The sequence below is a fragment of the Neurospora tetrasperma genome (genome assembly GCF_000213175.1).
Source record: "Neurospora tetrasperma FGSC 2508 unplaced genomic scaffold NEUTE1scaffold_81, whole genome shotgun sequence".
Lineage (NCBI taxonomy): Eukaryota > Fungi > Ascomycota > Sordariomycetes > Sordariales > Sordariaceae > Neurospora > Neurospora tetrasperma.
In genome coordinates, this window is record NW_009799179.1 from 8838644 (window position 1) to 8865149 (window position 26506).

The 26506-nt window shown below is 51.6% G+C and overlaps 9 protein-coding genes across 9 annotated transcripts; 6 read left to right on the forward strand and 3 right to left on the reverse strand.

The window, feature by feature from the left end:
- Positions 1-15: 15 nt before the first annotated feature.
- On the reverse strand, positions 16-1460 carry NEUTE1DRAFT_150844 (uncharacterized protein; the record flags this gene model as incomplete). Its single annotated transcript, XM_009858857.1, has 1 exon — positions 16-1460. The coding sequence occupies one exon, from the start codon at positions 1458-1460 to the stop codon at positions 126-128; it is 1335 nt and encodes a 444-aa protein (XP_009857159.1).
- Positions 1461-2098: 638 nt separating this feature from the next.
- On the forward strand, positions 2099-3931 carry NEUTE1DRAFT_126848 (uncharacterized protein; the record flags this gene model as incomplete). The annotated part of the gene is made up of 2 exons (XM_009858858.1): positions 2099-2408; positions 2465-3931. 2 exons carry the CDS (start codon positions 2151-2153, stop codon positions 3677-3679), a joined length of 1473 nt encoding a protein of 490 aa, XP_009857160.1.
- A 1588-nt stretch (positions 3932-5519) lies between these two features.
- NEUTE1DRAFT_115361 (uncharacterized protein) lies at positions 5520-5968 on the forward strand (the record flags this gene model as incomplete). Its single annotated transcript, XM_009858859.1, has 2 exons — positions 5520-5659; positions 5806-5968. The coding sequence occupies 2 exons, from the start codon at positions 5520-5522 to the stop codon at positions 5966-5968; spliced, it is 303 nt and encodes a 100-aa protein (XP_009857161.1).
- A 2383-nt stretch (positions 5969-8351) lies between these two features.
- NEUTE1DRAFT_106472 (uncharacterized protein) lies at positions 8352-8766 on the forward strand (the record flags this gene model as incomplete). Its single annotated transcript, XM_009858860.1, has 2 exons — positions 8352-8651; positions 8707-8766. 2 exons carry the CDS (start codon positions 8352-8354, stop codon positions 8764-8766), a joined length of 360 nt encoding a protein of 119 aa, XP_009857162.1.
- Positions 8767-12554: 3788 nt separating this feature from the next.
- Positions 12555-15677, forward strand: NEUTE1DRAFT_92989 (uncharacterized protein; the record flags this gene model as incomplete). The annotated part of the gene is made up of 5 exons (XM_009858861.1): positions 12555-13280; positions 13395-13481; positions 13543-13606; positions 13678-15384; positions 15481-15677. 4 exons carry the CDS (start codon positions 12555-12557, stop codon positions 14808-14810), a joined length of 2010 nt encoding a protein of 669 aa, XP_009857163.1.
- A 677-nt stretch (positions 15678-16354) lies between these two features.
- NEUTE1DRAFT_92991 (uncharacterized protein) lies at positions 16355-17637 on the reverse strand (the record flags this gene model as incomplete). Its single annotated transcript, XM_009858862.1, has 2 exons — positions 16355-16967; positions 17082-17637. The coding sequence occupies 2 exons, from the start codon at positions 17635-17637 to the stop codon at positions 16495-16497; spliced, it is 1029 nt and encodes a 342-aa protein (XP_009857164.1).
- Positions 17638-19815: 2178 nt separating this feature from the next.
- Positions 19816-21440, reverse strand: NEUTE1DRAFT_133922 (uncharacterized protein; the record flags this gene model as incomplete). Its single annotated transcript, XM_009858863.1, has 3 exons — positions 19816-20498; positions 20563-21065; positions 21411-21440. The coding sequence occupies 3 exons, from the start codon at positions 21438-21440 to the stop codon at positions 19982-19984; spliced, it is 1050 nt and encodes a 349-aa protein (XP_009857165.1).
- A 501-nt stretch (positions 21441-21941) lies between these two features.
- NEUTE1DRAFT_53968 (uncharacterized protein) lies at positions 21942-22686 on the forward strand (the record flags this gene model as incomplete). Its single annotated transcript, XM_009858864.1, has 3 exons — positions 21942-21972; positions 22049-22479; positions 22543-22686. 3 exons carry the CDS (start codon positions 21942-21944, stop codon positions 22684-22686), a joined length of 606 nt encoding a protein of 201 aa, XP_009857166.1.
- A 423-nt stretch (positions 22687-23109) lies between these two features.
- Positions 23110-25842, forward strand: NEUTE1DRAFT_74299 (uncharacterized protein; the record flags this gene model as incomplete). The annotated part of the gene is made up of 2 exons (XM_009858865.1): positions 23110-24235; positions 24284-25842. 2 exons carry the CDS (start codon positions 23110-23112, stop codon positions 25720-25722), a joined length of 2565 nt encoding a protein of 854 aa, XP_009857167.1.
- Positions 25843-26506: the final 664 nt, after the last annotated feature.

The window sequence follows — 26506 nt, forward strand, 5'->3', positions numbered from 1 at the left end:
GCCTGCGTATTATTATCGCGTTTGCAATACCAGTGTCATTGTCTAACCATCCGACGCTTATGTATCCATTCTAACCGGGTATCTAATCATCAAGTATAAACCAGAACAAAACCATTCCCTCGCAATCAGACTCTACCATTCATGCGGTCTGCAATCTTCATGTCCGCCGCCCTACTGTGCAGGCCGCTCATGAACCCAGCATCACCCCCACGATACTTCTTATTCTGCTGGCGCGCCTTCTCATCCGCCTCTCTCTCCGCCCGCTCTGCTTCCGCAAGGGCCTTGAGCCGCTCCTCGCGAGCTTTGTCCAGATCGGTGGCAGCCGCTTGCATGGCAGCCAGCTTCTTAGCACGCTCTTCCTCCGCATTTTTGTGGTCCCCGTCTGGCTGCTGCTGCCGCCTGCCACCTTTATTAAGCCCACCGTCATATTTTGGCTGCTCATCTTCCTTTGCATGATCCCTGCGTGGTCGGTTTTGATCACGGCTGTTGCGGTCGTCCCTACGCGACGATGGTCCGCCACTCTCACGCTCTCGGGAATACTCCCTTCTTCGTGAGGAGCGGCCGCCAGGTGACCCTGACCTGGAGCGAGAGCGGCCTTGGGGGAATCGATGTCTCCGCGACCTGTCATCGTCCCTATCTCTATTTCCCCGGCTTCTGCTTTGATCCCGGTCTCGCCTCCTTGTCCGGTCGGGCGAGTCTCGTCTGCGCTGCTTGCTTCGGTCTTCCTCGGAATCGCTGCGCCTCCGTGGGCTCCTGCTCCGGGATCGATCTCGAGAGTCAGACCTGCGACGGCGGGATTGTCTATCTCTGTCTCTGTCTCTGGCGCTGTCGCGGTCGCGGTCATCGTCACGATCCCTATGCCGATCCGAGCGGTGGTGATGAGAGCGGTGTTTGTGTCGTCTTTGCTCTTTGCCTCCCTTAGCGGCGATCTGCGAGTCATCGATTCCCATAGACGCCAGCAGTTGTCGGCGCTTGATGGGGTCGTTCATCATCGCCTCATACGCCTGTTGCTCCTGCCTCTTGATCGCAAGCAGGGGGTCTTCGCGAATCTTGGTCGCCACGTCGCGCGCATTAGTCACCACCGGCGCCGGGCCGGCCGCCGACAGAAGATCCTGCTGGGATTGTTTCGAAAGCGCCTTCTTGGCATCATTGTCCTGGAGGAGCTTGTCGATTCGCCGCTTGCCGAGCAGGTAGGCTTCGGTTTCAGCAGAGTCGCCAGCCTGTCCGTCGGTCGGGCCGCTGTACATCCATTCGACGCGGTCGATCTTGCGCTTGCCGCCGGCGGCTTCGAGCGCTTTCTGAATTTCTTCTTTGCGCCGCTCTTCTTCGATTTCTTGTAGTCGCTGTTGCAGTTTCTTACGCTCGGCGATCGCTTCGGCTTCGGCCTTTTGGGTGGCGGCGACGTTCCCCGATCGTTGGGGATGCCAGCTCTTTTTCATATTCAGGTCTCCGGAACCCATCTTGGCGGTGTTGGTGCTGCTGATGCAGCAGGCGAGTAGTGGTGATGGTGTTGTTGTTGTTGTTGTTGTGGTAGTTTTGGGGAAAATGGGCGGTTGATCGGAAATCGATAGACGTAACGGATCTGTGAATGGCCTGTCGGCGAACTAAGAATCGCGATGCCGGTCGGACTTGTGAAGGATTGGGAGACGGAAAGGGAATGGTTGTCGAGTGGCAAACCGCCTGCTTGGCTGTTAGTTGACGTACAAGTCAGGGACAATTTTTATAAGGCAGCGAGAACGCCCCGGCCACTGCTGGGCAATGCGGCACTCACTGCAGGCTATGTACTTAGGTATGCAACTACACCCCAGGGGTTGGACTTTTGACGTTTGCTGTTAGGTGTTTGACCAATAGATAAAGCGACACCCCACAGTCACTGTCTCCGCTTGACGAAGCTCATCCCCACTCGAGGTTCAGCCTTACAACCAGAGGCAGCGCGACCACTGCACTGTCCACACTGACTGCACCTGTGCCCTTTTAACACCGACCACCATTTGTCACTTTACGTTCAGTCTTGTTTACTTCGTCACCGCATACAACAGCCCTCGGTTTTCACGCAAAAGTACGCATTCTTTCTCCAGTATCCCTCAATCTCCTCAATCTCCCATTCTCATACCACCGGAACCTTCACGTCCTCGTTTACGTCAGCAACCATGTCCGACGACGATTTCATGCAAGACTCCGATCAGGAGTATGACTTCGAGTACGAAGACGACGAGGAGGAGGATACCGGCGATGTCGATATCGAAAACAAGTACTACAATGCCAAGCAGACCAAAACATCAGATCCCGAGGAAGCTCTCCAAGACTTCCTAAGCATACCGCCGCTCGAGCAGGAAAAGGGAGATTGGGGCTTCAAAGCACTGAAACAGGCCATCAAGCTTGAATTCAAACTCAAGCGATACCAAGAGGTCGGTAATGCCAATGTTGGCCCGTTGTACTTGCCCACAGCTAAACAGAGGTACAGGCAACCGAGCACTACGAAGAACTCCTGACCTATGTCAAGTCGGCCGTAACGAGAAACTACTCCGAAAAGTCCATTGACAACATGCTCAACTACATCGAGAAAGGATACGACGATCCCAAAGCCGTGCAGTGCATTGAGAAATTCTACTCCCTAACACTACAGTGCTTCCAGAGCACAAACAACGAGCGTCTGTGGTTGAAGACGAATATCAAGCTTGCCCGACTCTTGCTCGACCGTAAGGATTACCACGCAGTCGCCCGCAAGCTGAGGGAGCTTCATAATGCCTGCCGCAAACCCGACGGAACCGATGACCCCAGCAAGGGCACCTATTCCTTGGAAATCTACGCCCTGGAAATTCAAATGTACTCCGAAACACGCAACAACAACCAGCTCAAGGTCCTCTATCAGAAGGCCCTGAAGGTGCGGTCTGCTGTGCCCCACCCCAAAATCCAGGGCGTCATCCGCGAGTGTGGTGGCAAGATGCACATGAGTGAGGAAAACTGGAAGGAGGCCCAGAGCGACTTCTTCGAGGCATTCCGTAACTACGATGAAGCCGGTGATCTTCGCCGTATCCAGGTCCTTAAGTATCTACTCTTGACGACTATGCTGATGAAGTCGGACATCAACCCCTTTGACAGCCAAGAGATGAAGCCCTACAGGAACGACCCCCGTATCTCCGCCATGACGGAGCTTGTGGACGCATACCAGCGCGATGATATTTACAGATACGAGGATGTACTTCAGAAGAACACCGACCTGCTAGCGGATCCGTTTATCGCCGAGAACATTGACGAGGTTACGCGCAACATGCGCACCAAAGGAGTGGTTAAGCTTATTGCCCCATATACCCGCATGCGTATTGGCTGGCTTGCGGAGAGGCTGCGTATAACAGAACCAGAAGTTATGGACATCCTGAGTTTCTTGATCGTTGATGGGCGAGTCAAGGGCCGCATTGATGAACACAAGGGTGTGCTGGAGCTTGAGTCCCGTGAAGACGCAGATCATGTCCAGGCCATTACTGTTCTCTCCGAGGCCGTTGGAAATCTGTTCAATGCGGTTTTCAAGAGTACCGACGGGTTTCAGTCTGGCCAGGGGGAGTTTATGAATTCCATGGCAGATCAAATTGCTGACATTGGTTCCTTGGACGACACAATGCGATCGATGGGCTCTGGCAAACGTGGCCGCCGCGTGGGTCTCACACAGCGGGCATATTGAGAAAACAAAAGAGTCTGAGATGCGTCAAGAGATTTCATGGCGGTTCCATACCAGGAGTTGGGGCTCTAGCTGACCATTTCACCTTTAAAAGAGTCGAGGTATCTTGGGTTAGACATAAGGTCATGTCCTGATGTAGAACACAGAGTAAAATGGGTGGTGGCTAGTTCTACACTGGGGGTTAAGTAGAACCCGGCGCATAAAGGATCATACATCAGAGGGTAGAATCAATGCGTATATCATTTTCTCGATGGTAATCATTCGCTGTATCGAAGTGTCTATGGTAGTGAAGGACGGAACCAGTTTGCACTTTGACCTTTGGCTTCGAAATTTCTCCAGATCACGTATCCAAGCCGTACATTTCCATTAAAACCTCTCACGCCCAAGAATCTCCAGATCGGTATATAGGCGGGCCCTAGGCTCTCACTCAACGACAGGTTCTTCACTGGGACCATGTGAACCACGGGTTCAGACCTTCCAACAACTTTCGGGAGCCGACCGTGGTAGGTGTGCTGATAGCCAGAAAATGCATGGTGTTTTCGCGGGCATGCAGCTGGCCCCAAGTTCAACTCCATGCTTGGACAGCCGAGCTTTTTTGCTTTGTGTTTTGTGCTTTCTTTCTGAGTCGGCTTTCATTTTCTTTATTTAACGTTGATCGACCTCATCTGGTGGCTTTGAGACCCAATTCGACTGGTTTGTCTTTCCCCTAAAGATTTCCCGGCGCACCGAAGCAGATTGCCTTCTTCTTGTTTTTGGGTGATTCAACGCTTTGTGAAATGGTTTGCCACCTGATACACTCGCGAAACGTTTCAGCTAAAATTCTCCCAATAGAAATCTGTCTTCCTAACGCCCAATTTTTTTTTTTTTTTTTTTTTTTTTTTTCACTCGACCGAGATGCCCAGCTGGCAGGAGACCGCTAGTATATCTGCGATTGTGATGATTCTGATAAAGTCCGAACTATACGTCGCAACTTTCCGATCTCCTTCTGTTCAAGACACCTGCTTCACACTCCACACCTTTCCGACATAATCACCTAACTCTACCGGAACAAGCCGTAACCCATGTGACACCAAGGAGGCCACTATCCAACGCCTCTTTTTCAACCGTATGGTGATCTGGAACCGAAAGGTGGTGACTCTGTGCTACATCCACAATATAGATTGTGTCGCGCTAATGTATGTTAACCAACTTCTCACGAGTGAGTGAAATCTACTTTACGTAGACGAAGAAAGGACGCGCAATGATACGTGAGTTTATTAAGCATGATTCCACTGGGCACTAAGAGCAGCTATACAAGTATAGGAAGTCTGCAAGTTGTTCTTCCGTCACACAACTGCCTATATGCGATGGGCAAGATACTAAACTGTCTAGTCCGTCGGATTTGTTGACCCTTCGTCGCGGATGCCGGCACAGAAATCATGATTTCAAGATGCTGCGACCCGGGGTGGGTCCAGGGTCCGGGGTGATGAATAATAAGTCAATAACAAATCTGCGTTATTGTAGTATATACATCCACTCGATATATTACTTGCATGTATGAGCGGCAAGAATATGAAAGCTGGGGTTACATCTTGCCAAAGATCGAGACACGGGAAGGGAAGTGAGAGAGCAGTGGATGGATGGGGGGTATATCTTTCTGTATGGTGGAACTTCAGATGTAAGTAGTTGTTTAGTGAGTGGGCGAGTGTGAGTAAGTAGGTAAATTACTGTTGTTGGTGTTCGGGGGTCCTACCTACGCCACCTCTTGGTATGTCTTGTGTCTTGTATCTTGTCTTTTCTCGGTTCTGTCGGTTGGCGTTGACGGTTCAGTAGATACAGAATATTAACTTCTTGTGTGTACAAGATGTTTGAGGCACTACGCACTACGCTGTACAGCGACGGCATCCGTGATGTGGGCAACCAACACTACACTCTTTTTGCCCAGCCTGTACAGTACACTGGATTTTGCGTACTACATATCCCTACCGTCCTACTGAGACAAAGGTAAGGGTAATTTCATTGTCGAAAGGTCTGGATCTAGGGAACGGCTGGGCTGTGTGTGTGTGTGTGTGTGTGTGTGTGTGTATGTGTTTGTTAAGAAGAGAGAAAGAATAATTTGTTGATGAATTGATACTCGATAAACTCTTCAGAGACAACAGACACTCACACAATGGCCTCTGGGAGTCTCCCGTGTCAGGGAAGCAAAAAGGCAAAAAGGCAGGCAAAAAGGCAGCCAAGGCAGAAACGCGTACACGGGCACACGGGCAACGCATGAAGGGCGGTCACCAAAAAAAGATCAAGGGGCCAAGGTAGGACGATGAAGATGGAAACACGGGATAGGTGGGACAAGCTTCTGCACGAGCGGGAGCTCGCAGTAGCGTGCCGTAGAACGTGACTCGGAATTCGACTCTTGTTGCGTGTTATCGTCTTTGTTGAAAGGACTGGAGAGCGTTGACCCCCAAGATGAAGAGGAATGAAGGGGAGACGGTGGAGTGGGAGGAGAAGGAGGAGGGCAGAACAACACACGAGGCTTCTTTTTCTTCTTTGTTTACTTTTTTCCCCACCTTCTCCTGTATCATAAGGGTTGTTCCAGTTTGGGGAGCGGATGTATGAATGCCAATACACTAGTAGTCAACAAGCCATAACGATATGCAAATAATATATCAAATATCGAAAAAGGGTAACGGCAAGTTGGCGAAATCGCCAACGGCGTATGCGATCCTTTGGGCACACACAGCTCAGCATATTGCAGATAGGTTGCAGCCGAGGAGAATCGGTTGCTGGCACTGCAGCACAAGGCGTACTCAGACCGGATGCGAATACTAGTTTCTCTGGCCAATATTCTGCCCTCCACTTCTGCCTTGGCCTTGACTGCGCTTTCACACGGACGTGACAGGATATCTGTCAGGGAAGAATTGCCTGGTCGCATCACCAGTGACCTCGGGGTGCGGGCGGTTGTATGGGGCCGCTTGCAGATCTCCCCCGGCGTCTGGGATGTTTTTTCTTTTCTTTTTCTTTTTGTTGTTTGCCGCTGTTTCCTTCTCGTCGTTATCTCGAATCGAAAATGGAGCGTCCTCGGAGATGTTTGTCATTGACATCGATGATAAGGGTCCTCCGGGAATCCAATACTATGGTAAGACCCGCCTTTCTCACCCGTACCAGACCCTCTTCAACTTCGTTTCGGATCAAGACAACGGTGTTCTTCGGCAAGCCATCGTGGTTGTAGACAACACCACTGGACACAAAGTTCCTGTTCATTCAGCGCCAACGAGTGATAACTGCGGCAAGCCGTTCGGTTAGGCCTTCATAGTCATGCATGGCCAGCCAACCTCTCAGCTGGCCAAGAGGACATGATGTTACTGTAGCATAAGAAAACGTAAACCAGAGCAGTCCATAACGGAGAAGAGCCCGATCGATATCATTGCGGGCTTGACTGGTCGATGGCTCGCGTAGGTAGGCTATGGAAAAAGATGCTTTCCCAAAAGAGCATGGCGGTAAAGTGTAATAAGTGAGCTGTAGGTAGAAGTCTCAGCAGTGTCATTGCATACGTTGCCGAAAAGCTATGTGGCGGGGAACGGGACAAGCCTAGTGTACCATGTCTTTCATGTCTGAGGAAGCTTGGTGTTGAAACTCGATCAATGCTTTTGTGTTACGTGACAACGAGAGGTTGCCATCGCACAAATCTTGTGCAACTCGGCCGTGTCCAGTACACATCAATGCTGGTTTGTTAGTTAGCGCGGAACATACCCCACATCCTTTACAGGGGAGTAAAAGGGTCACACCAGGTTTATCCGCGCAATCTGCTCCAGGGCATTAGCTGAAATTGCCAGAAGGGATCTAAACATACCGGCAAGTAGAGGTAGGTACTGAGCTAACGAACAAACCCGGGGTGATGCGTCAGACTTTCATTCCACTTGTTCACCATATGGACGGAGCTAGAGGTAAGTCGGCAGGTAACACTCCAAGACGGTAAGCCACAGGTCAGGAGAGTGAAAACGACATATCGCTTTACATAGGTACCTGTCTACCTACCTACCCATTGCATCACACACCTCACATAGTTCTAGTACCTTGATGTACAGGATGGATGCCGTGCACAGTGTCCCCTCCGGTAGCGGAGGCTAGTACCGCTACACATATTCATTCCTTCTTGCAGGGAAGGCTATAATGCTATGTACACCTTATGCGCGTGTTTTTAGCCCGCTCTTGGCTACATTACATACTATGTACATACTGCGATAGTATGCAGCGCATCTCGCCAATTGGATTGGCTCATAATCCTGGCATGATCCACAAATTGGGAATAAAGAGACGTTGGATAGTTCGAAGCGGCGTCTGCGCAACGAGATATTGCTAGCGCTACAGTTAAGTCGACAATAATCGTACAGCAAGTGGGAGAAGACCAGCTACCGAGATATTATATTGTACGCACAGCACATCCGGTTTTAAAGTCTGTGACTTGTAGTTTGCAGTTTGCAACCACACCTCTTTTTACTTGCATTCATCTCCATTCCCACGACTGCACCCTCTGTACCTAACCACAAGCGACGTCGTCTCCGCTGCCATCCAACATACGAGTCTGGGGAAGATGCTCGCTCTTTCACAATGACCCATCCCATCCTTTGTTGAAGCGTTGCGCTTGAAACATCCTCCCTGAACCTGCACAACTTGGAGAAATTCTTTGCTACCACTGTCAATGACAGGCTCCAAGTCCTGCCATCGACAGGAAAGACGTCAAAGTAGTGTCATCGTCACCGGAGATGTACCCTACAACCCCATCACATACATGATATGTGTTCTGGTGAGACCCCAGTCAACGACAGACGACGTCGTGCTCAGCCGTGTTCCGGGTTTGCCGCCCCTGTTTGAGCAGCACCATGAGCGCTGCTACCATGACAACCTCTCTGGACGCTTGTCCCACGATGTGCGGACATCGGCCGCATATCAAGCAGAGAGTGTCTTGGCACAGGTCGATGGTCCGTCATTGGCAGAAGGTGTAAGCCACCATATGATATACACTTTCCTGGATTGGCCTTCATCTACGACGACAGTCCCTGGCGCAGACACTCACAAGCCAGAAGAAGCACGACGTGATGCTGTCCTGCGCATGAGATCTGAGAAACATATCATCAACTTGATCCTTGTTCTTGTTCAACCCCACGTTTTCAGCTGGTCACCGCCATACATGTTGTGTTGCAAGTCAATTTGACTAGTCACTCCAGGCGGCAAACATATGGTCCGTGAGAAGATGACAACATAGCTTACGAATAAGCGACCGATGAACCTAAAAATCTAATACCAAAAGTACGAGGGAAATACTAGGGGATAAGCGGTACATCGCTACCCGTTAATGTCTCACATTTCGTGCGTTTCGCCTTCGGCAATGGCGATTCTTCAGAACCCTTGAAGAAATCTCTGCATAGCTTTGAATCCAACGATCCCATGAGCTTGGTACCAACAACGAGCCCAAGCAGCGGATCGACCACAGCCGTTCCTCCTCATTAATCACTTTCAGCTTTTTACCACCTTAACCCTCTCCCCTGCTCGTTCACACAGCATACTGTATTCAAGCAACCTCACCAACTTCGGTTACAATTTAGATTTATTCGTGCCACATCTTGGCCGCATTTTTTGTGTCGTCGGTCCTGGGAATAATATGGGCTGAGCTTACTAACATTTCAAGCTGACATAACAGACATTGTCATCAGGTGGAATTCCCACCATATGAGCGTGGATTTCTCTGTAACGGCATGGGCAAACCTACGCTACCAGAACTGGAGGTGAAAGCCAACTCCTCCCACCAATTGCATCATAGGAAGTGGCCGACTTTCTCCGTCCGGGTCAATATGATGCTCAAAAATCAAGCCGACCTGGATCTCCAGACATGACCGTACTATGACCGGTTCATCATCCTCTTATGCTTTTGGACTACCGGCGCTGGGTATCGAAAGGCTAACGGACTTCGTTGCGCCTTTCTACAGGCTCTGGAGACTGTGCCACCTTGTGCAAAGCTACTACGCCCTGTAGGCGCATTGACCCGCTCAAGGTCCCATCAACTATCACGTTGGCCGCTTTATGCGTGGTGATGGGAGATTGGGTTTCGGCGATGTTGTGTCACTTGAGGTTCGGCTCCAAGTACTGGACCGTCTGAAACTCTCTTATATTCATGAAATGCCTTGCCAGTCCTGTAAAATTGAGCCACCTCCTCATTCATATCTTTAACGAACTATTGAGTGGAAATACGTGGAAACACCAGTTTCGTGGACAAGCCGGCACCCTGATATTCACCCACGGGGTATTGGTCATCAAATCGGTTGATCGACTGGCAAAGGGGCAATGCACGTACCTGGCCGATGCATGTACGCTTTTCCCATCCGAAGACGCGGATGTGCGAGGCACAAACAATCCTATCAATGACCTGGCACGAAGGACTTAAAGGGTCTGGCCCTAGATGTGGCATCGTGCTACCTCTTGCGAATGTCCAGACCACAAGAAAAAACATCCTTAAACACAGCAAGAATGGAGACGAAAAGACGAATCTTGACAGCACAGATCATCAAGTCGCCAGACAGATCCAATGTGAAGGGGACCAGTCGACGTGATGTGGCCCAGAACCAGGTTAAGCACACCAGCACACCACCTCCAAGACTCGAGTACACTAGCTGACTAGGCAGGCTAGGTAAGGGTTCGCTACCGTGCAAAGGAGGTCGTTATACATGCAGTAAAAGACACCAATAGCAATCACCAGGAGAGGATGATGCTCCGCATTCCCCTTTTCCAGAGCCCTTCCCGTTCTTGCAATGATATCGGCAAGTAAACGTTCCGAAGGCTCCAGCCAAGCATAGTGGATTCCGGGCATTACAAGTCGATACCATTTGGAGTGTCCTAGCTGCTCTGCTGACTGAGCCCAGCCCGGCGTGCAGAGAAACAGAGACAAGCTAGAGAGGGGTGTCGATAAGAACTACTTCAAGCGGGATTCAGAGACAAATGCTGTGGTCCGTGGTTACACACATCCTAGAACCCCCCAGCTTAGCCAGCCTGCCTAGCTCCCCAGATCCCACGGTGTTTCGCAGCGGCCCTCCGCATTGGCGCCTGGGATCAGGGGACAAAAACATGCGCTAGGTCGCTGTTGCTCATCAGACAAGATCAGCCCTTCCACAGGTACAGTTTACAGTTATGTAGAGGTAGTGTACCAATCCTATGTAAAACGCTTCATCATAAAGCTGACCCAGTTTCATTAAAGACACAACACCAACCTCGTTTTTGTTTTTTCCAATCATCACAGAACTGTAGCGACCATCCCACTGTTTGCCTGTTTCCTCTTTTCTGTTGAGCAGTTGACGGGCAATTACAGTGGCGGATGGGAAAAGAGGCCAGAAGACACAAGGCACACCGGCGGCCGGGCCCCGTCATGTTGCAGAAAACTACGGAGCCATGGTGCCGCCAAGACGTCGCTTCCGGGGACCAGTGCGTTTGCTGGTCGTCTAGGGTTGGTTGACTTCCGACGCTTTGCGGGAAACTGGATGGTCCCTTTTTTTTTTTTTTTTTTTTTTTTTTTTCTCCCCCTAGGTCCCTCTCACCAGTTTCGCCATGCGTACAGCCGGGATCCATGGGTATTTCAACGGACAACTACATAAAGTTGCGGAGCACATATTTTCCTGAACCCGAATCGTAGTCATGACCGGGCTCTCTCCTCCGTCACAGATGGGAGAACTACAAGAGTGGGAAGAGGAGATGCCTCGCCTGTGCAATTACGAAACCACGGATCTCGACTTGCTGCCCGCTTGGACTGATACAGCTGGCTTAGGGCTTATGGCCCGGATTGCAGGAAGCAAAAGCAACCAGCAACGACAGCGTGGAAGAGGATTGATGGCGGATGACGAGAAGAAAATTGGGACGCGGACAACCAGTAGCCAGCGGCCCAAACGGCCAACGGCGGATAGGGCAGCCACAGCAACAAGGAAAGGAGGAAAGCAATAATAAACTGCACCCTATAGTCTGGGCAGTGGAATGAATACATATGTAGTCCATCCTGGATGGTATGGCACCGCACCACCTGTCCCCACCCGTGGTGATAGGTACTGTGTGGCCGTAGAGAGGTCGGCCAGCTGTTACTGTAGCGTTTGATGGGGGGTGTGTATGTTTGGTACTAATCTAACCGTTTTATAGGCATTCCTGGAACTTGCCTTCTTTTTTTTCCACCAGAGCGCCGTTGCAACTTGCCCGGCCTCGTCTCGGCGAGCCGCGGATATACAATACTTTTACTTCCGAGTCTCCTGTCCTCTGCCCGCTCCTCGGTCCCCTTGACTTCCCTTTCTCTTCGCCTCTGCTTCTCCCTTTGCTCCGCTTCACCTCTTTTACTTACTTGGCCAGCCCTCCCACCCACTCCTCCACACAGCACTCGCATCTATCTCCGTTTGCTTGCTCGTATTTGCGGCGAGGCAGTGTTTTCGATTATTGTCCGCTGCGAACTCCAACTGTCCTTCTCTGTCTTGGGTCTTTCTTGTCTTACGTTACTTGAACGACTTAACTCTCCTCTCCGTCTGTCTGGTCTTTTTTGACCCCTTTGCAGTCCTCCAGACCTATTCACTTAAGGGTTGTCATTGTTGCTCTCCACATTGAGGTGCATTGACGGCCAAGCATTCGAACGAGCCGCGCTGTGGTGGACTCGCTTCAAACCCCCTCGGCCCTCAGCAATTCGACATCAACAGCAACGAGGTCCACCATACATACCACCTAATAATCTTTCCTCATCGGGCAGTCCACCCGTTATACAGAACAGAACACAGGCAATTCAACGTCTTAACTCCGAGCGATTATTGTCTTGTCGACATCTCCTCCCCAAGCGCAAGCGACGATACAACAGCTTCTCCGAGGTTGACGAAGATCAACAGTCGACATGTATCAGCCCGAATCTGCAGCGTACATATCTCTCTCGACGGGATATGGTAATGCACACGGACTTCCCGACTACACATTCGAACAGACATCAATAGGTGGAGGTGGTGGTAGTGGTGGTAGTCTTGGACGTGGAGGCGGCGGCAGTGGTTCAGGTGGATACACTGCCGTTGGGGGCGGCCCGGAAGCGGCCGTTACAGCAGCAGGTGCCGCCGCTGTTGGGTCAGCAATAGCTGCCCCTGGAACCACTGGGGCAATCTTCAGTCCAGGTCCAGCCGGGCCCAGGGGCAGTATCAGCGGTAACAGCGTCAGCGGCCCCGCATCCCGACCCTTGTTCACAACCCACGCGGGCAACTCGTTCCATCCCCATCACACCAGCAGCCACGGCGGGCACAGCCAACACCATCAACACCAACAGTCGCACAGCCCGCTCTCATACGTCTCGCATTCGCTCTCTCCCAGCGTTGGCGGCAGCACAAGCCCCTCCTCGCCAGCTTCCATTTCACAACTTCCCCCACAGCAGCAGCAGCAGCAACATCATCTTCATCATCTTCATCATCAACAACAACAGCAATACCAGCACTCCCGATTTGATTCTCAAGTACCGCGGTATCAATCACCGTCGTCCATCCATCAACAACACCACATTAAAATGGAAGCAACCGGCGACGATCATAGCGACCTGGCCGCAGCCCAAGGGTACCAGGAGTACCAGCCTGAGCTCAATGTAAGAAAATTGCTGCCTTGGTTTTCGCCAACAGCCGTCATCGCCCTTAGACGGCTCGCGTCCAGTTTCTCCAAATGTGTGCCGTTACTTACATGGAATCGTACGTATGTATAGGGTCTTCCTGTTGGCGACAAATTACCAAGCACAGCCATCACGGAAGAATACGCCAAAGCCGATCCCGTCTATGTCCAGAAAACAAGGGTGAGCAAGACTATTGGAGAATCGACAAAAAAAGTTGCGGCATGTGTTAATTGTGTCTCAGTCCTTGCCCGCGGTATACTCCCATTACCGTCCAATGCTGGGGGATGGCAACTGCGGCTGGAGAGGTGAGTCTTAGTCGTGGTAGCTCGGGGTAGCCATACTGCGAGTTTTAGTGCTGACGAAACGTACTCTCTAGCAATCGGCTTTGGCTACTTTGAGACCCTCATCAAGCTCGGCAACAAGGCCCAGGTGGATGGTGAGAGAGAGCGTCTAGAGAGCCTTAATGAGTACATCCAGCACCACGGTGGCTTTGACCCTATGGTATTCGTGGATTTTGTCGAGGAAACAGATGAGCTCCTGAAGAGAATTTCGGACAAGCTCAATGTCCCCGAGGAAGCCATGGATGAAGTTATGCACGCCTTCACTGATGCAGAAAAATCCAACGCCATCATCTACCACCTTCGCCTGCTCGCAAGTTCCTGGCTCAAAGAGAATCGCGGCAGTCACGAGGCCTTCATCACTACGGATGACAGTGTTGAAAAATTCTGTCAGCGTGTGATCGAGGTACCCAATATTGAGATCGACCAACTGGGCTTGCAGGCACTGGTCAGCATACTTCTGAAGCCCGTTGGTTTCGTCTTGAGAATCGCTTATCTGGACCGTAGCCCTGGCTCCGAGGTCAACACCTACAGCTTCCCCGAAGAGGCAATCAGCCAGCCGGCATCTCCCCTTGACCCCGTCATCTGCTTACTTTACCGGCCCGACCACTACGACATACTCTACCCCGTGGACCCAACGCCTCCGCCCGCGCCTATGAACATCCAGATTTTCCGAGCCACCATCCCCCAGTATGAAATCACATCTGCTCCGCCATTCACAGCCGCGGGAGATTACGACCTCCTTGCAGCACTGCCAGGCTTCAGCTCCTCTCCCTCGCCACTTGGGGCACTGGGCGTTGGGCTTGGGCCATCGCTTGGCTCGCCGCTTGCGCCGTTCACCCAAGCCCCGACACCATCTTGGATGTCTGCCCCTTTCGGAACGGAATCACTTCAGCCAGTCACCACCCCCCTACCCATCGCCGCAGCGGCTCCTCCACCGCCACCACCTCAGCAGACGCATCCGTTGAGGTTTAGCGAATACTGCCAGATGCCCGAGTATGTTGAGAACGACACGTGGCGCGAACCGACGTTCCAGACGTCGACATTTAGAAACAGTCACTTCAACGTCGCGCATTACAATAACCCCAACTTCCAACCGGAGGAGTACAAACCGGAGAATGACGAGTACGATCCACCACCAAGGAGCGGGCGGAAGAGAGGGAGTGTATAGATGACTCACTATGGTGAGGACGAGCATTACGGCTGAATCTGAGAGGCCGTGAAGGCATATACAACAGGGCCTCGAAGAGGTGCTTACCCCATTCCACTTTACAACCGGAACTGGACGAAAATATTGCGCTTTTTCTGGGGTTTTAATGACGGCGGCCTGCATCAGGGGAGTTTGGGTATTCATATCGCATTTTTTTCTTCCTTTTTTCTGTTTCTTCTTTCACAAAGGTCAGAGGCAACAGGGTTATACACCGGAGTTTGAGAAAGAGAAAGAGAGGGTGAGAGAGAGGCGAGACTTTCAAGAAAAAGCGACGAGCGTTCTTTTTGAGGAGCTTAGCTGGCGCAATGTTACTTTCTATGACTACTGTTCCACGCTGTATGTCTAACCTCGTGGTTCTTCAACGTTCGGTCATCGACACTTGCTTTGCCGTTCATTTAAAATTTGCTGCGCAAAGAAATAAGTTGGAAGATGAGCATAAACCAGCCACCTGGTTCTCCTACAGTATGGTAGGCATGGCAGCATGCCACAACCGTCATGTCTGACGATCATGTAACGCGAGTCCAATATCAACCAAGTACGTACCAGCTTGCCTTGCCCTTTCCCGTCTACCCTATCCACCTCGATTATCCAGTCGGTCCTTGGTAGCCTCAAGCAATAACTAACGATCTAGCTGACCACCAATCGGTACAAACCCCCTAAAACAAAAGTCCATCTGGCATAGATGTACAAAGATTTTTCTGGAATCATATATACGAGAAAGGACGACCATCAGAGGAGTGAGTGCTGCAATCAACTGCCGTAAGCGCTACAGAGTCTTGTGTGTATGTATGTAACCAGTGGACAAATCTCCAATGGGAGGAGTGACACTTCATCAAGCATGTGGTGAGTGAGCATGACAGGCAGGTTGTGTCGTGCCTGTGCCGTATTCAGTTGTATGCCGTTGTGGTGTGGTGGTACTCAGATGGGATATCGGAGGACCTGGAGCTAAAACAAGAAGGAGGGGTGGAGGGGGGGGGGGGCTGTGATTGCCGGGTACGTTAACCGGTCCATTTTTGTGTTTGTCAGCCAGTCGTCGCCCAGTCCAGCTCCAGCGTCCCAGCGCGTGGACCCTGGATGGGATTTTCATTTTCTGTTTTTATGGCGGCTCGTGAGGGCGGGGTTGAGATTACCGGGGGGTGGTTGTGTCGGCTATGTGTATGTATTGTCTGCTGATGAAATGCGGTTAGGAAACAAAACGTTGATTTGGCTCCGCTGTAGCTTAGAGAAAGAAGGTACGTACTTCATTTTGAGGTTTTGGTAGATGAGAGTTTGGAGCCTGGTGGAAGTGCTTCTACAAGCCCCAGCCAGATTTCGCAAAAGAAGCAGCAGTTCACCCACCGTCTGGAGAGACGAAAAAGAGCCCGTTCACCAATCACTCCCTGTCCTTGGATACTTTCTTCGTGTACTGGGAGGGTAGCTAATATCATTGGGTAACATCCTTGTCCACCATTGATTGGCACAGTAACATTCGTTTTGTCATACACAAGCGGCTGTGAACTATGTATGTAGATACAACGCTATGCTTTCTTTTTTTCCCCTATGCTTCACTCTGATAGTTTATATGCGTGAATTTGAGTTATGTACGATATTGGCCTTCATCTACGAGAAGAAAGCAGAAATACCCCCCACTTCCTACTCCCCGCCATCAGATTCCCCTCCCGCCCCCCATGTCTCCCTCCCGATCCAATTGCTCCCTAATCAGCCTCACAAACTCCCTCTCCTCCTCTCCCACCACCTCCTCTTGTGCGACCTTCCCACTAACCAACTCCTCCAATAAGCTCACCACCTCATCTTCCCCCACCGTCTTCACCTCCTCAACCCCAATATTCCTCGCCAAGTTCTCCGCCCAAGCACCAGCCACAGCAGGCGGGTTCAACATGCCCTCATACCTTTGCATGGCCTGCGGATTACCCTTGGCCTTGTCCAATTCCCCCCTAACACTCGTCACCGTCTTCCCCTCCAAGCCACATGCCACAAACCGCGCCCACGGATTGAGTGCCTCCCTCGTGACTTCCGGGCCTGGCATGTCTACGTTGATGGCCGTACCGAGACCGGAGACGTGGCGGCGGAGATGGACGCCCAAGGCGGCGACTTTGGCTAACGGACCCTCATCCTCACCTACAGAAGACTTCTCAGTTCCAGCCAGCGCACATGCCTCCTCCTCCTCCTCCTCCTCCTCCGTCTTCTCCCCCTCCCCGGTTTCCTCTGGTGATGGTGCCCAAGCAGCTCCACTCCTAACCCAAACGCCCGGATCGTCCGTCGTGAAAGCCTGGATACCAAACGATTTCCAAAGAGTGGAAATGGTCGTTTTCTCTAGGAGACGCGTGTAGCACCGCACTGTGTACTTGTTGTGTTGAGACGAGATCAAGTCCAAGATGGGCCAGAGGACGACCTGCCCTGGGCCGTGGTAGGTGGTTAGGCCGCCACGGGGGGAGTGAAGGATTGAGACTGGGAGTTTAACTGTTCCGTGTTCCCTATCTATTCGTTGAATTGGTGCTGACATTAATGGGGATGACCCCGAAGCTAAGGGTGAAGATGGGTAATACACGGGAGCTGATAGACGTGTTGCTTCATCACCGCTGAGTGGACTGGCTTGGCGCCGGCCTAAAGTGTAGGTGGGCAAGGGGGTAAAGGAGATAATCGTTGGCGTGTAGGGTTTCGAACCCGGACGGTTGTCCTTGAGGTCGAGGAGGGAGCGGCGGAGGTGATCTTGCAGGCGTGAGGCTAGGGCGTAGGGAGGGTAGAGAGACGGGGCCCGGTAGGGCAGGCGGAGATGCAGGAGATGCATGTCGGTTTGTCTTGTCTTGGCTCCGGCTGATATGGTTATGTGACGCTATGTGAAAATGCTATGGTGCATGTGATGCGATTGATGGATGATATGGAATCGGATGGTCAGATCTCCGTCCTCGTTTTCGGATGAACCTGTACAATACAACCAAGCCCGTGGGCGCGGTATGTACTTGGAGCAAGCATTTTACTCCTTCAAGTTGGTCAAGTACTTAAGTACAAGGATCTTACGGCGGGTCAACTTCGCGAGCGATCTCCATTCCCTTCGTGGGTAGAAGTGGGGCAGTATTATTCCACTTTTACAAGAAGATGGCCTCCAAGGCCAATCAACTTCTCTGTTTTCTCCTCCTGCTTATGGTCAACGTAATGCCGGTCACTGGACGGCGGTAGGTTCCGTAAAGCGGAGTATGAAAGTATGTCTCCGGACGGAAGTTGTCTTCACCTCCCCGAAACCGACCATTGCCCCGACTCCTTCCTCCGGTCTCTTTTCTTGCGCGCGGTGGATCCGTAGTTTGCTTTCTGTCGGTTTCGTTAGTGCAACGATTCTCTCTGTACGCTACTAAGTACCTACCTAGCTATGCCGTGCCTGCTAGCAGGGCTGCGCTACCACGATCGGCCTCCTAGGAAGGAACAAGCCAGGCACGCGCCAGTTGGGTGACACTGACGCAGGAATCCAGCAGTGCCCCCTCCTGCCTTGGGCCCCAAGGTCGACAAAACCAATGGCAACAGCGGTTATCGCGAGGGCTGTTTCTTGAAGATACCTCTATACAACCGTGATAATCAGTCGAAAAGGGAAGACAAAGTGCAAGAAGTGCAGTGGTCTGACTTTCCGTTGGGGCACGAAGTGAAGATTGGAAACTCCACCGTCCCGTTCCCTACACTACATTGAGCCGGGCTATAGACAGACTACCCCCATCCTAGGGGTCGACTCGTCAGAAAGCGCTAGTGTCAGTTACGAAATTTACGGTCAGGGTAATGAAAAAAGGCCAATACTGACCGCACGTGACTTCAAGCGTGACTATATTTTTCTCATCAGGGCGCACAAGCTTACCGCATTGGCTAAGGAGCGGCCAAGGAGGGAGTGGTGCACGGACTTGAGCACGGTCCCTGTACGGTCTGTCAGACTCTGTATCGTAAGGGAAATGAAAGAATGCCATTTTTACCGTTCCTATCGACCACTACCCCATCCCCTATATCTAGACTACTTAACCGCTTAGGGCATGGCTTTGAGGAATTTGACTAATCTTTTGAATCGCTAACATCCCACTGCAAAAATAAGGTGAAAGTCTGTTAGCCCACGATCGGTCAATTTCGCAGATTCCTCCAAAAATAGTTGGTCACCTCTCTTGTCATTCTGGTCAGGGCAATGCACTTTCACCAAATGTACTCCCCCCCAAAAAATGAGAAAAAAAGGAAAGAAAAAAAGAAAATGAGTCCGGTCAAACTCAGATCTCAACCAAGCGAAAACTTCATTATATATTACTACGGAATGTATCTTCCTACCCGGGCGAAAACTGAGGATTCTGCACTTCTTTGGCCTGTTGCAAAACTTTTTTTTTGTACGACGGAGAAAAGCTGAGAAGCCTTGCCCTAAGCGGTTAAGTAGTCTAGATATAGGGAAGGGGGGTAGTCTGTCTATAGCCCGGCTCCACTACATTACACTACGTACCTTGAACTCCACAGCGGGCTCGATTCGCGCTAAAGACGGGATGCAGCCTCCACTTGGCATCGTTTCTGCTTTACGTTCACGCCCTCCCTCCTCGAGGCTGACTGCACATCCACATCGCACACAGTTTCTTTACCCACTACCTACCTACACTACCTGCAACTTCTGATACGATAAGAAAAGGTTCGACCACGTACGCGTCAAGTCTACAAAATTGACGGCTGACTTGCGGGAAGGGGGAGTATTGTTATGCCTCAACTGCGTCAAAGATGAAATTCTCCTGCTTCGGGTTTCTGTGTCCTGACTATATATACAACTCTTCAGTTTCACCTAACCAGACGATACGTGTGGTATGTGGCCCTAGTTTGCCATCAGTATGGCCAAAGGCACACTCCCTGTCTCTTGTTTTTGCGGCTCAATATATCTCGTTAGTTTTCGGTTCTTCATGCATCCTTCAGCATGAGTGGCTTGCTTGCGTCCCCTTGCTCAAACTTCAGTAGCTTTCAAGAAGTGTTGATGACCGGTCGATTTACCCATCCCTCTAGCTACCGGCACGCTCTCATCGTGTATTTCGACGATACTGGATCAATATCTGGAGAATATGATCTTTCCTATCAGCTGCAATGGGTATGTCGTTATGAACGCTAAAATCTTGAAAACAAAAGCCTTAGTAGTCCGATCAGCTGTTATCCCACAATCTCCTGAGGCCGGTGAGGGCTATCAACATAGCCTCATCAGTCCTGATACCTCTGCTACCCTGGTTGGGCAAGACGTTCACCCAGTGTTCGAACAGCTCCTTCGTACGGGGACCATGAATGCCAATCTTGCTCAACTCGGGGTCATTCATGGCAGCGTATTCGAGGCCGCGCGGACCGCCGAATGCGACGAGAAGATGGGTAAAGTTGGCCTCCTTGTGCTCAGGAAAAGCTCTGTGCAGGGACTGTCCACGCTCTGATGTACCGATGCTCAAATCGTAACCTTCCTCGTAAGGACTCTGGGTGAACACATCGGAGAGTGTCGCGGCCTTGCGAACCGTGTAACCCCAGAAGTAACCGCCTTCGGTCCTGGGAACCGCGGGATGGACAGGTTCTGGTGATCCGTACTCGCCCACGGGCATCTTCAACGTAACTCGTGTCTTGGGAGGGAGTTCCTCGTCAATGGTGACTGTGTCTTCGAGGCCAATATCGACAACGGTTCTGCAATGGGGTTAGCCAACTGTCGTGTCTGCACCAGGAACACCTCAAACTAGGAGAAGCTTACCCCTTGCCACCCTTGGGTTGAGCCTCCAGTGTCAAGCCTTCGCGATACGGCATCCATTCGCCCTTATACGGATGATGTGGCATGTCGAGGTTCGGAAGCAAACCCTGGGACCTGAGATTCGGGTGCATGGGAAACAGGAGCTTGCGCATAAAGGGCGGTGTTTCGAGGTAGTTGAGGAGATGCTCGAGGAAGTGCGCGGGGTCCACATCGCCGGTATAGCCTTCGTGATCGGTGCTTGCAGGTCGAGACTCGACCGGGCTGTCGTCGTATATGACAATCTCGTCGACAGAGAAAACCGCGCAGGCTCTCGCAATACGGCCTGCCCATGTTGTCCTTTGCTCACGAGTCACGCAATCGGTGATGACACTAGTAGGTACCGCGACTGAGATGGTCCAATCTCTCGCGGCGGTAGGCTTGAAACGTGCTGGCTTGGCAGATGCTGCGCTGAGGGAAGATGGTTGGCGTCCAGAATTAGGAGTCTCGTCGGCCTCAATGCGCCGCCTCTATGACAAAAGTTAGTTATCATGTAGGTCGGTCATCGGTCAGGTCACGGGGGGGAGAACAGATATGGTAGAAATATGGAAGAAAACAGGTGGAAGATATGAACAGGAATGAGATGCGCATGGGAGGAAAGCCATGGACGATAAAGTAAGCACAAGGCTGAATGGGGATATGACTTTGTCTCAAGATCACCCAGAATTACAGGCCAATGTCACCAGTGCCAATACCACTTCCTTGAATTCCATCACCACCGGGCGCTGGGGCATGATATCTTTCATGGCCGAGATCATAAAGTATCCAATCCATTGCGCCGAAGCTCTTCGTCAACACAAATTCGCAAAGCTTACCTTGTACGAGTGATCTTGCGGGGGTCCCATCTTGAAGTACGTGTCTGAGTGTTCACAGAACAATTGATTGGGAAAACGGGTGGATGGCTATACGGCGAATCTCACTTTGCAAGTACGGACGACAACACAAGAGTTTTTGGAAGCTGATTCTTGCGGATCGGCGGCAGAATTCCAAAGTAAAATGGAAATCTTGACCGCCTTCTTATCTGCACAGGTACCATGCTACCTAATTCTAGAACATTGACCATAACCCTAACCCGTGGATTACTGTGAATAACAACCGGGGCATCCAGGTCTGGCTCTCCGTCTCATTGGCCTCCCCTTAGCAACCCCCTTGTGTAACAGCGCTTACTACACTACATCGTCGTCATCCCGGCTCCCGGATACAGACAAAGGCCAGATCACGAGAAGACATTCTATTATCGCTACCGCACCAAACATCATCGCGCGATTGCTTCTATCACTGGAAACCTTCAAAAACTCCCCAGATCTTGAAATGAGCGCAACTGTTAAAGTCGGATCCTCAACGCAATGGCGTCAGATCTTGAGCTCGTCAGCCATCGTAGTCGCGGACTGTAGGTCACTTCACTCCACCGTACAACAAGTGCCAAATGACAATGTCGCTGACCTTTTTCTAGTCTATGCCGACTGGTGTGGTCCTTGTAAGATGATCGCTCCAGTGTTTGAGTCGCTGTCGGCCAGATACTCCAAACCCAACAAGATCACATTCTGCAAGATTGACGTCGACAGCCAGCAGGAAGTGGCCCAGCAGTATGGCGTGCGCGCCATGCCGACCTTCCTCATTTTGCACAACGGCTCTGTGATCGAAACAATTCAGGGAGCCAACCCACCAGCTCTTACCGCCGCTGTTGATAAGGCTGTCAAGTTGGCCAGCGGTGCCGCGGGTGGTGGTGCTGTGTTCAAGACCGCCGGACACCGACTCGGCGGCAGTGGAGTAGCCGGGTCCCGCCCCGGGACATCAGTGGCTCGTCCTTTCAAGTGGGATTTCAACAGCTTGATCAAGACAATCGTAGCTTTCATTGGACTTTATGTCACCTCTCTCTTTTCGGTTAGAGATCATTACTGCCCCTCTCGAATCTGGACAAGATTTACTAACAAGGTCCTTATTCAGCTTGACCCATACAAGGCGGCAGAGAGCTCCCCGTTCAACAAGAAGAATCGTCCACCGCAAGCACAGTCCTATACGGGGAGTGCTGCTAGTAAAAAGCCTGCGCCGCGTGCTACGTTCAAGACGTTGTCGGACCTGGGCAACTAAACCGAGCGGTAGTTTTAATGTGTCGTTAAGCGTACGGTAGCATGCTGGAGTTCACGGCGTCGAGGGCGTTCCGGACGGGCGGCACTTGTTTTTTTTGGTGTCCTCGCTCACGCATTTTTTCTGGCTTCTTTTACCCGTTTGAAAAATCATACTTTTCATTAATTACGAGAAACGTGGTACTATTCGTTGCCTTTTCTCATGTTCCCACGTACATAGTTGCCACCGTGACAACCCCTCTTCGTGTAAATAGGGGGCCGGTGATAGGCCACTGTCACGTGTGAACGTGTGGTCCGTGTATCCACTAAAACTTGGGATTGGCAGAGGGCCCTTCTCTGCGACGAAGATACTTGCAATTTTTTGTTCTTGTCCTGAAACCTTTGAATATCCACGACCAAACATATCATTAAGTCCCGGCGATTCAAGATGCTATCGGCGGGCAGATTTCAAAACCGATGCCCTGGCTGTAGGCAGCAAGTCTTGAGCTTTTACGATGCTCTTCTGCAGCAGCGCACCAGGGTAGCTGCCCGGCCACTTTTACGCCCATCCCCCACCAGTCCCGCAGCGCGTCGCGGTTTGGTTCGACATCTATCTTCCACCAGATCAGTTTTCCATGATGCGACACAAAACACTGCCGGCGCTACTTCGACAGAACCCGAGTTAAGCCGCGAAGATGCCGAATACGATGCCGAAACGTTCGTACGCCAAGCACGTCAGACTTTCAAGCACACGCTTCCCTATGGCTACTTTACAGAAGAAGAATACAAGATCTATGAGCGACTATACGGCGCACCACTTCGCGAGACAGTACCAGAGGATGTCGGAATACCTCAACTTGGTGGTGTCAATGCTGGGGGGCAAAATGGGCCTCAGCGTACTTTGTTTGTGGAAACCGAGTCTGGACACTTCGAAGAGGTCGAATACACCATCGAGCAGCCTCCTGTGGAAGAAAGCGATGTAGAAGCCGTCGCAGAATTACGCCCCCTTACCGAGGCTCAGATCGATTACGTGAACGTAACGGCCAATAACAAGCGCGAGTTTGCTGCGCTGATGAGACTGCAAAAGGACTTTGAGGCGGCCAGTCTTCGCCCGCTTGAGGAGATTGTGGAGGAAGAGGAGGTTCAACAAAAGGAGGAGGTGGGGCACTATGAAGAGGAAGAGGGTATCGAAGAGGATGAAGAAGAGCGGTTCTTGCCTGAGCAATCTATCAACGACAGAGTTCATTCACATACCGCCATCGGCATCTTTAGGACCAAGCCGAGCACGCTGCTTCTTCCCAAGGCAACCTTTACCGAGCCTATCAAAGATCTTCTTAGCCGCACCAACCCGAGCCATGTCCGCGAACATGCTGAGAAAGTCTTTGGTGGTCCGGGACTTCCACATTCACCGGCCACGCCGGCAACGAAGAAGAACCTGGGACAAAAGCCTGTGGCAATGCAAGCAGGCCATCATAGGATGAGCGCGATCGAGGCAGACACCTATATCACCACCGTACTCCCTGGTCTGTATGCCACTACCACCAGCATTTTGGTTGAGGTCCGCAAGCGCCTTGGTTCTGATTGGCTTCAGGGACTTCTAACCAACGGTACGGGCCCGCGAGTTCTCGACGTCGGCGCTGGTGGAGCGGGACTTGCTGCGTGGCAGGAGGTTCTTCAAGCGGAGTGGGAGCTTCTTCGCGAGCAAGGCAAGGTTCTAGGTCGCGAACCCGTTGGAAAGAAGACTGTCGTTGTGGGTTCCGAAAACCTGCGACAACGTGTGTCCCGGTTTCTTCACAACACGACATTCCTTCCCCGACTACCCGATTATTTGCATTCGGCCGAGGGAGCTGAGCGCATGCTCGAGTCTGGAGGAGGACCCGGGCAGAAAAAGGTTTTCGATGTTATCATCGCTTCTCATCAATTAATGCCACTCGACAAGTCCTATAAACGCAAGGATTTCATCAACAACCTTTGGACCATGCTTAATCCCGAGGGTGGTGTTCTCATTGTTCTGGAAAAGGGTCATCCCCGGGGCTTCGAGGCTGTGGCTGATGTCCGCGACCGGATGCTTAGCGAGTTCATCATCCCGCCCGTTTCTGCGGAGACAGGCGAGGTTATGACAGCGGTTCCTGAATCGGGACGCATCCGCGAACCCGGCCACATCATTGCCCCTTGCACGAACCATACCAAGTGCCCCATGTACCTGACCCCCGGAGAGAGCGCAGGCCGCAAGGATTTCTGCCATTTCAGTCAACGATTCATCCGCCCTTCTTTCCTTCAGAGAGTTCTTGGTGCCTCGCATCGTAACCACGAGGACATCGAGTTTAGCTACATCGCCATTCGCAGAGGCGCCCACCCAGATGGGGTAAGATCCTCGTCCACTGGATCTAACTTGACCGATTCTACATCATCGTTCTTCCAAGGTCCAGAAGCTGTGGACCGTGCCTTCAAGGGCTATGAAGATGTTGAAGCCGGCACTCCCCACGCTCTTTCTCTTCCGCGCAACGTCATGCCACCTCTCAAGAGCAAGGGTCACGTCACGCTCGACCTCTGCACCCCAGCTGGCACCATTGAGCGCTGGGTGGTTCCCAAGTCCTTTTCCAAGCAGGCGTACCATGACGCCCGCAAGGCCAAGTGGGGTGACCTGTGGGCCTTGGGAGCGAAGACTCGCACCCGCCGTGAAATCCGTCTAGGCAAGGCCGGCAAGAATGCCGAGAACCTCGCTACGGGTCTCAAGAACGCGGGCGACGGCGGCGTTCGCTCCCGTGAACTCGCTGGCCTCGGCAGCAAGAAGAAGCCTAGAGTGGTCGAGGTTACGGTCGATCCCAACACGAACAGAATCCTGGCTGCCAGCGAGAAGTATCCTAACGGCAGAGCGCCGGTCGAGAGGCGGACGAAGAATGGTAAGAAGGTTAAGATGAACGACCTCATGGACGAGCTTCAGGATGATCCTCGTCACGGGAAGTATGTCGATCCTGATGATATTGAGGATGAGGAGTTCAGGCGGGCGCCACTCCCGGAAGGATTTTTGGAGAAGGGATTGTTCGGTGACAAGAAGTAAAGGGAAAGTGAGCAAAGCCGCGGTGTGTAAGATATATGGATGCGAGATATGGTAAACAGGTGTCCTTACGATACCCTCTGGAAGCAATATCAAAATTACAAAGGCGACTGTTCTTTGCAATAAGTCAGCGGATTTCCTTGAATTAGTTTTGCTCAACTCGAAGAAGCTGGTACGACTTCAATCTGTGTCGCCATGGCTTCCACGTAATGTTAAGAGGTGCGCGAGTCTCTCAGCCCAGCCGCTTGTGCCCCACGCTGCGTGGTTTGGGAACACAACCTTGAGGGCGAGGCAGATCGTCACACTTCTTGTTCGTGCGAAATTTCTGGTATAGTGCAGGCACCAATAAAGCCATCAATGTTGTTTGACATTCTGCGTCTCTCATTCCCGGGTTGCCAAATCCGGGGTTATCGTCGAGGCTGTTGCTGTGTGTGGGGCATTGACCCAACAGCTGTGGATAAGTATTTCCCTACGAATGCGAATGGTGGCTTGATGGGCTGAACTCTAAAAGCTACCTAGTTATGTACCACCGCCAGTCAATGTGGCAAGACTTTTTCTATATCAAGTTCGCCAAAACAAGCAAACCGAGACCCCAGTCGTCAGGCAGTCTCGCAGAGTTGGCACAAGAGGCTTGGCCGACTTGTCGGGTCTTATCACGTCTCCAAATTGGTGCCGTCCCGTCTGCCCTTTGTTCAATAAAACAACGACCAAGCTAGTGTAAGGATGGACAACTCAACCCACTCGCCCTTGCTGCACAAGGTAGGTAGTTGACCCTTTCATTCCATCC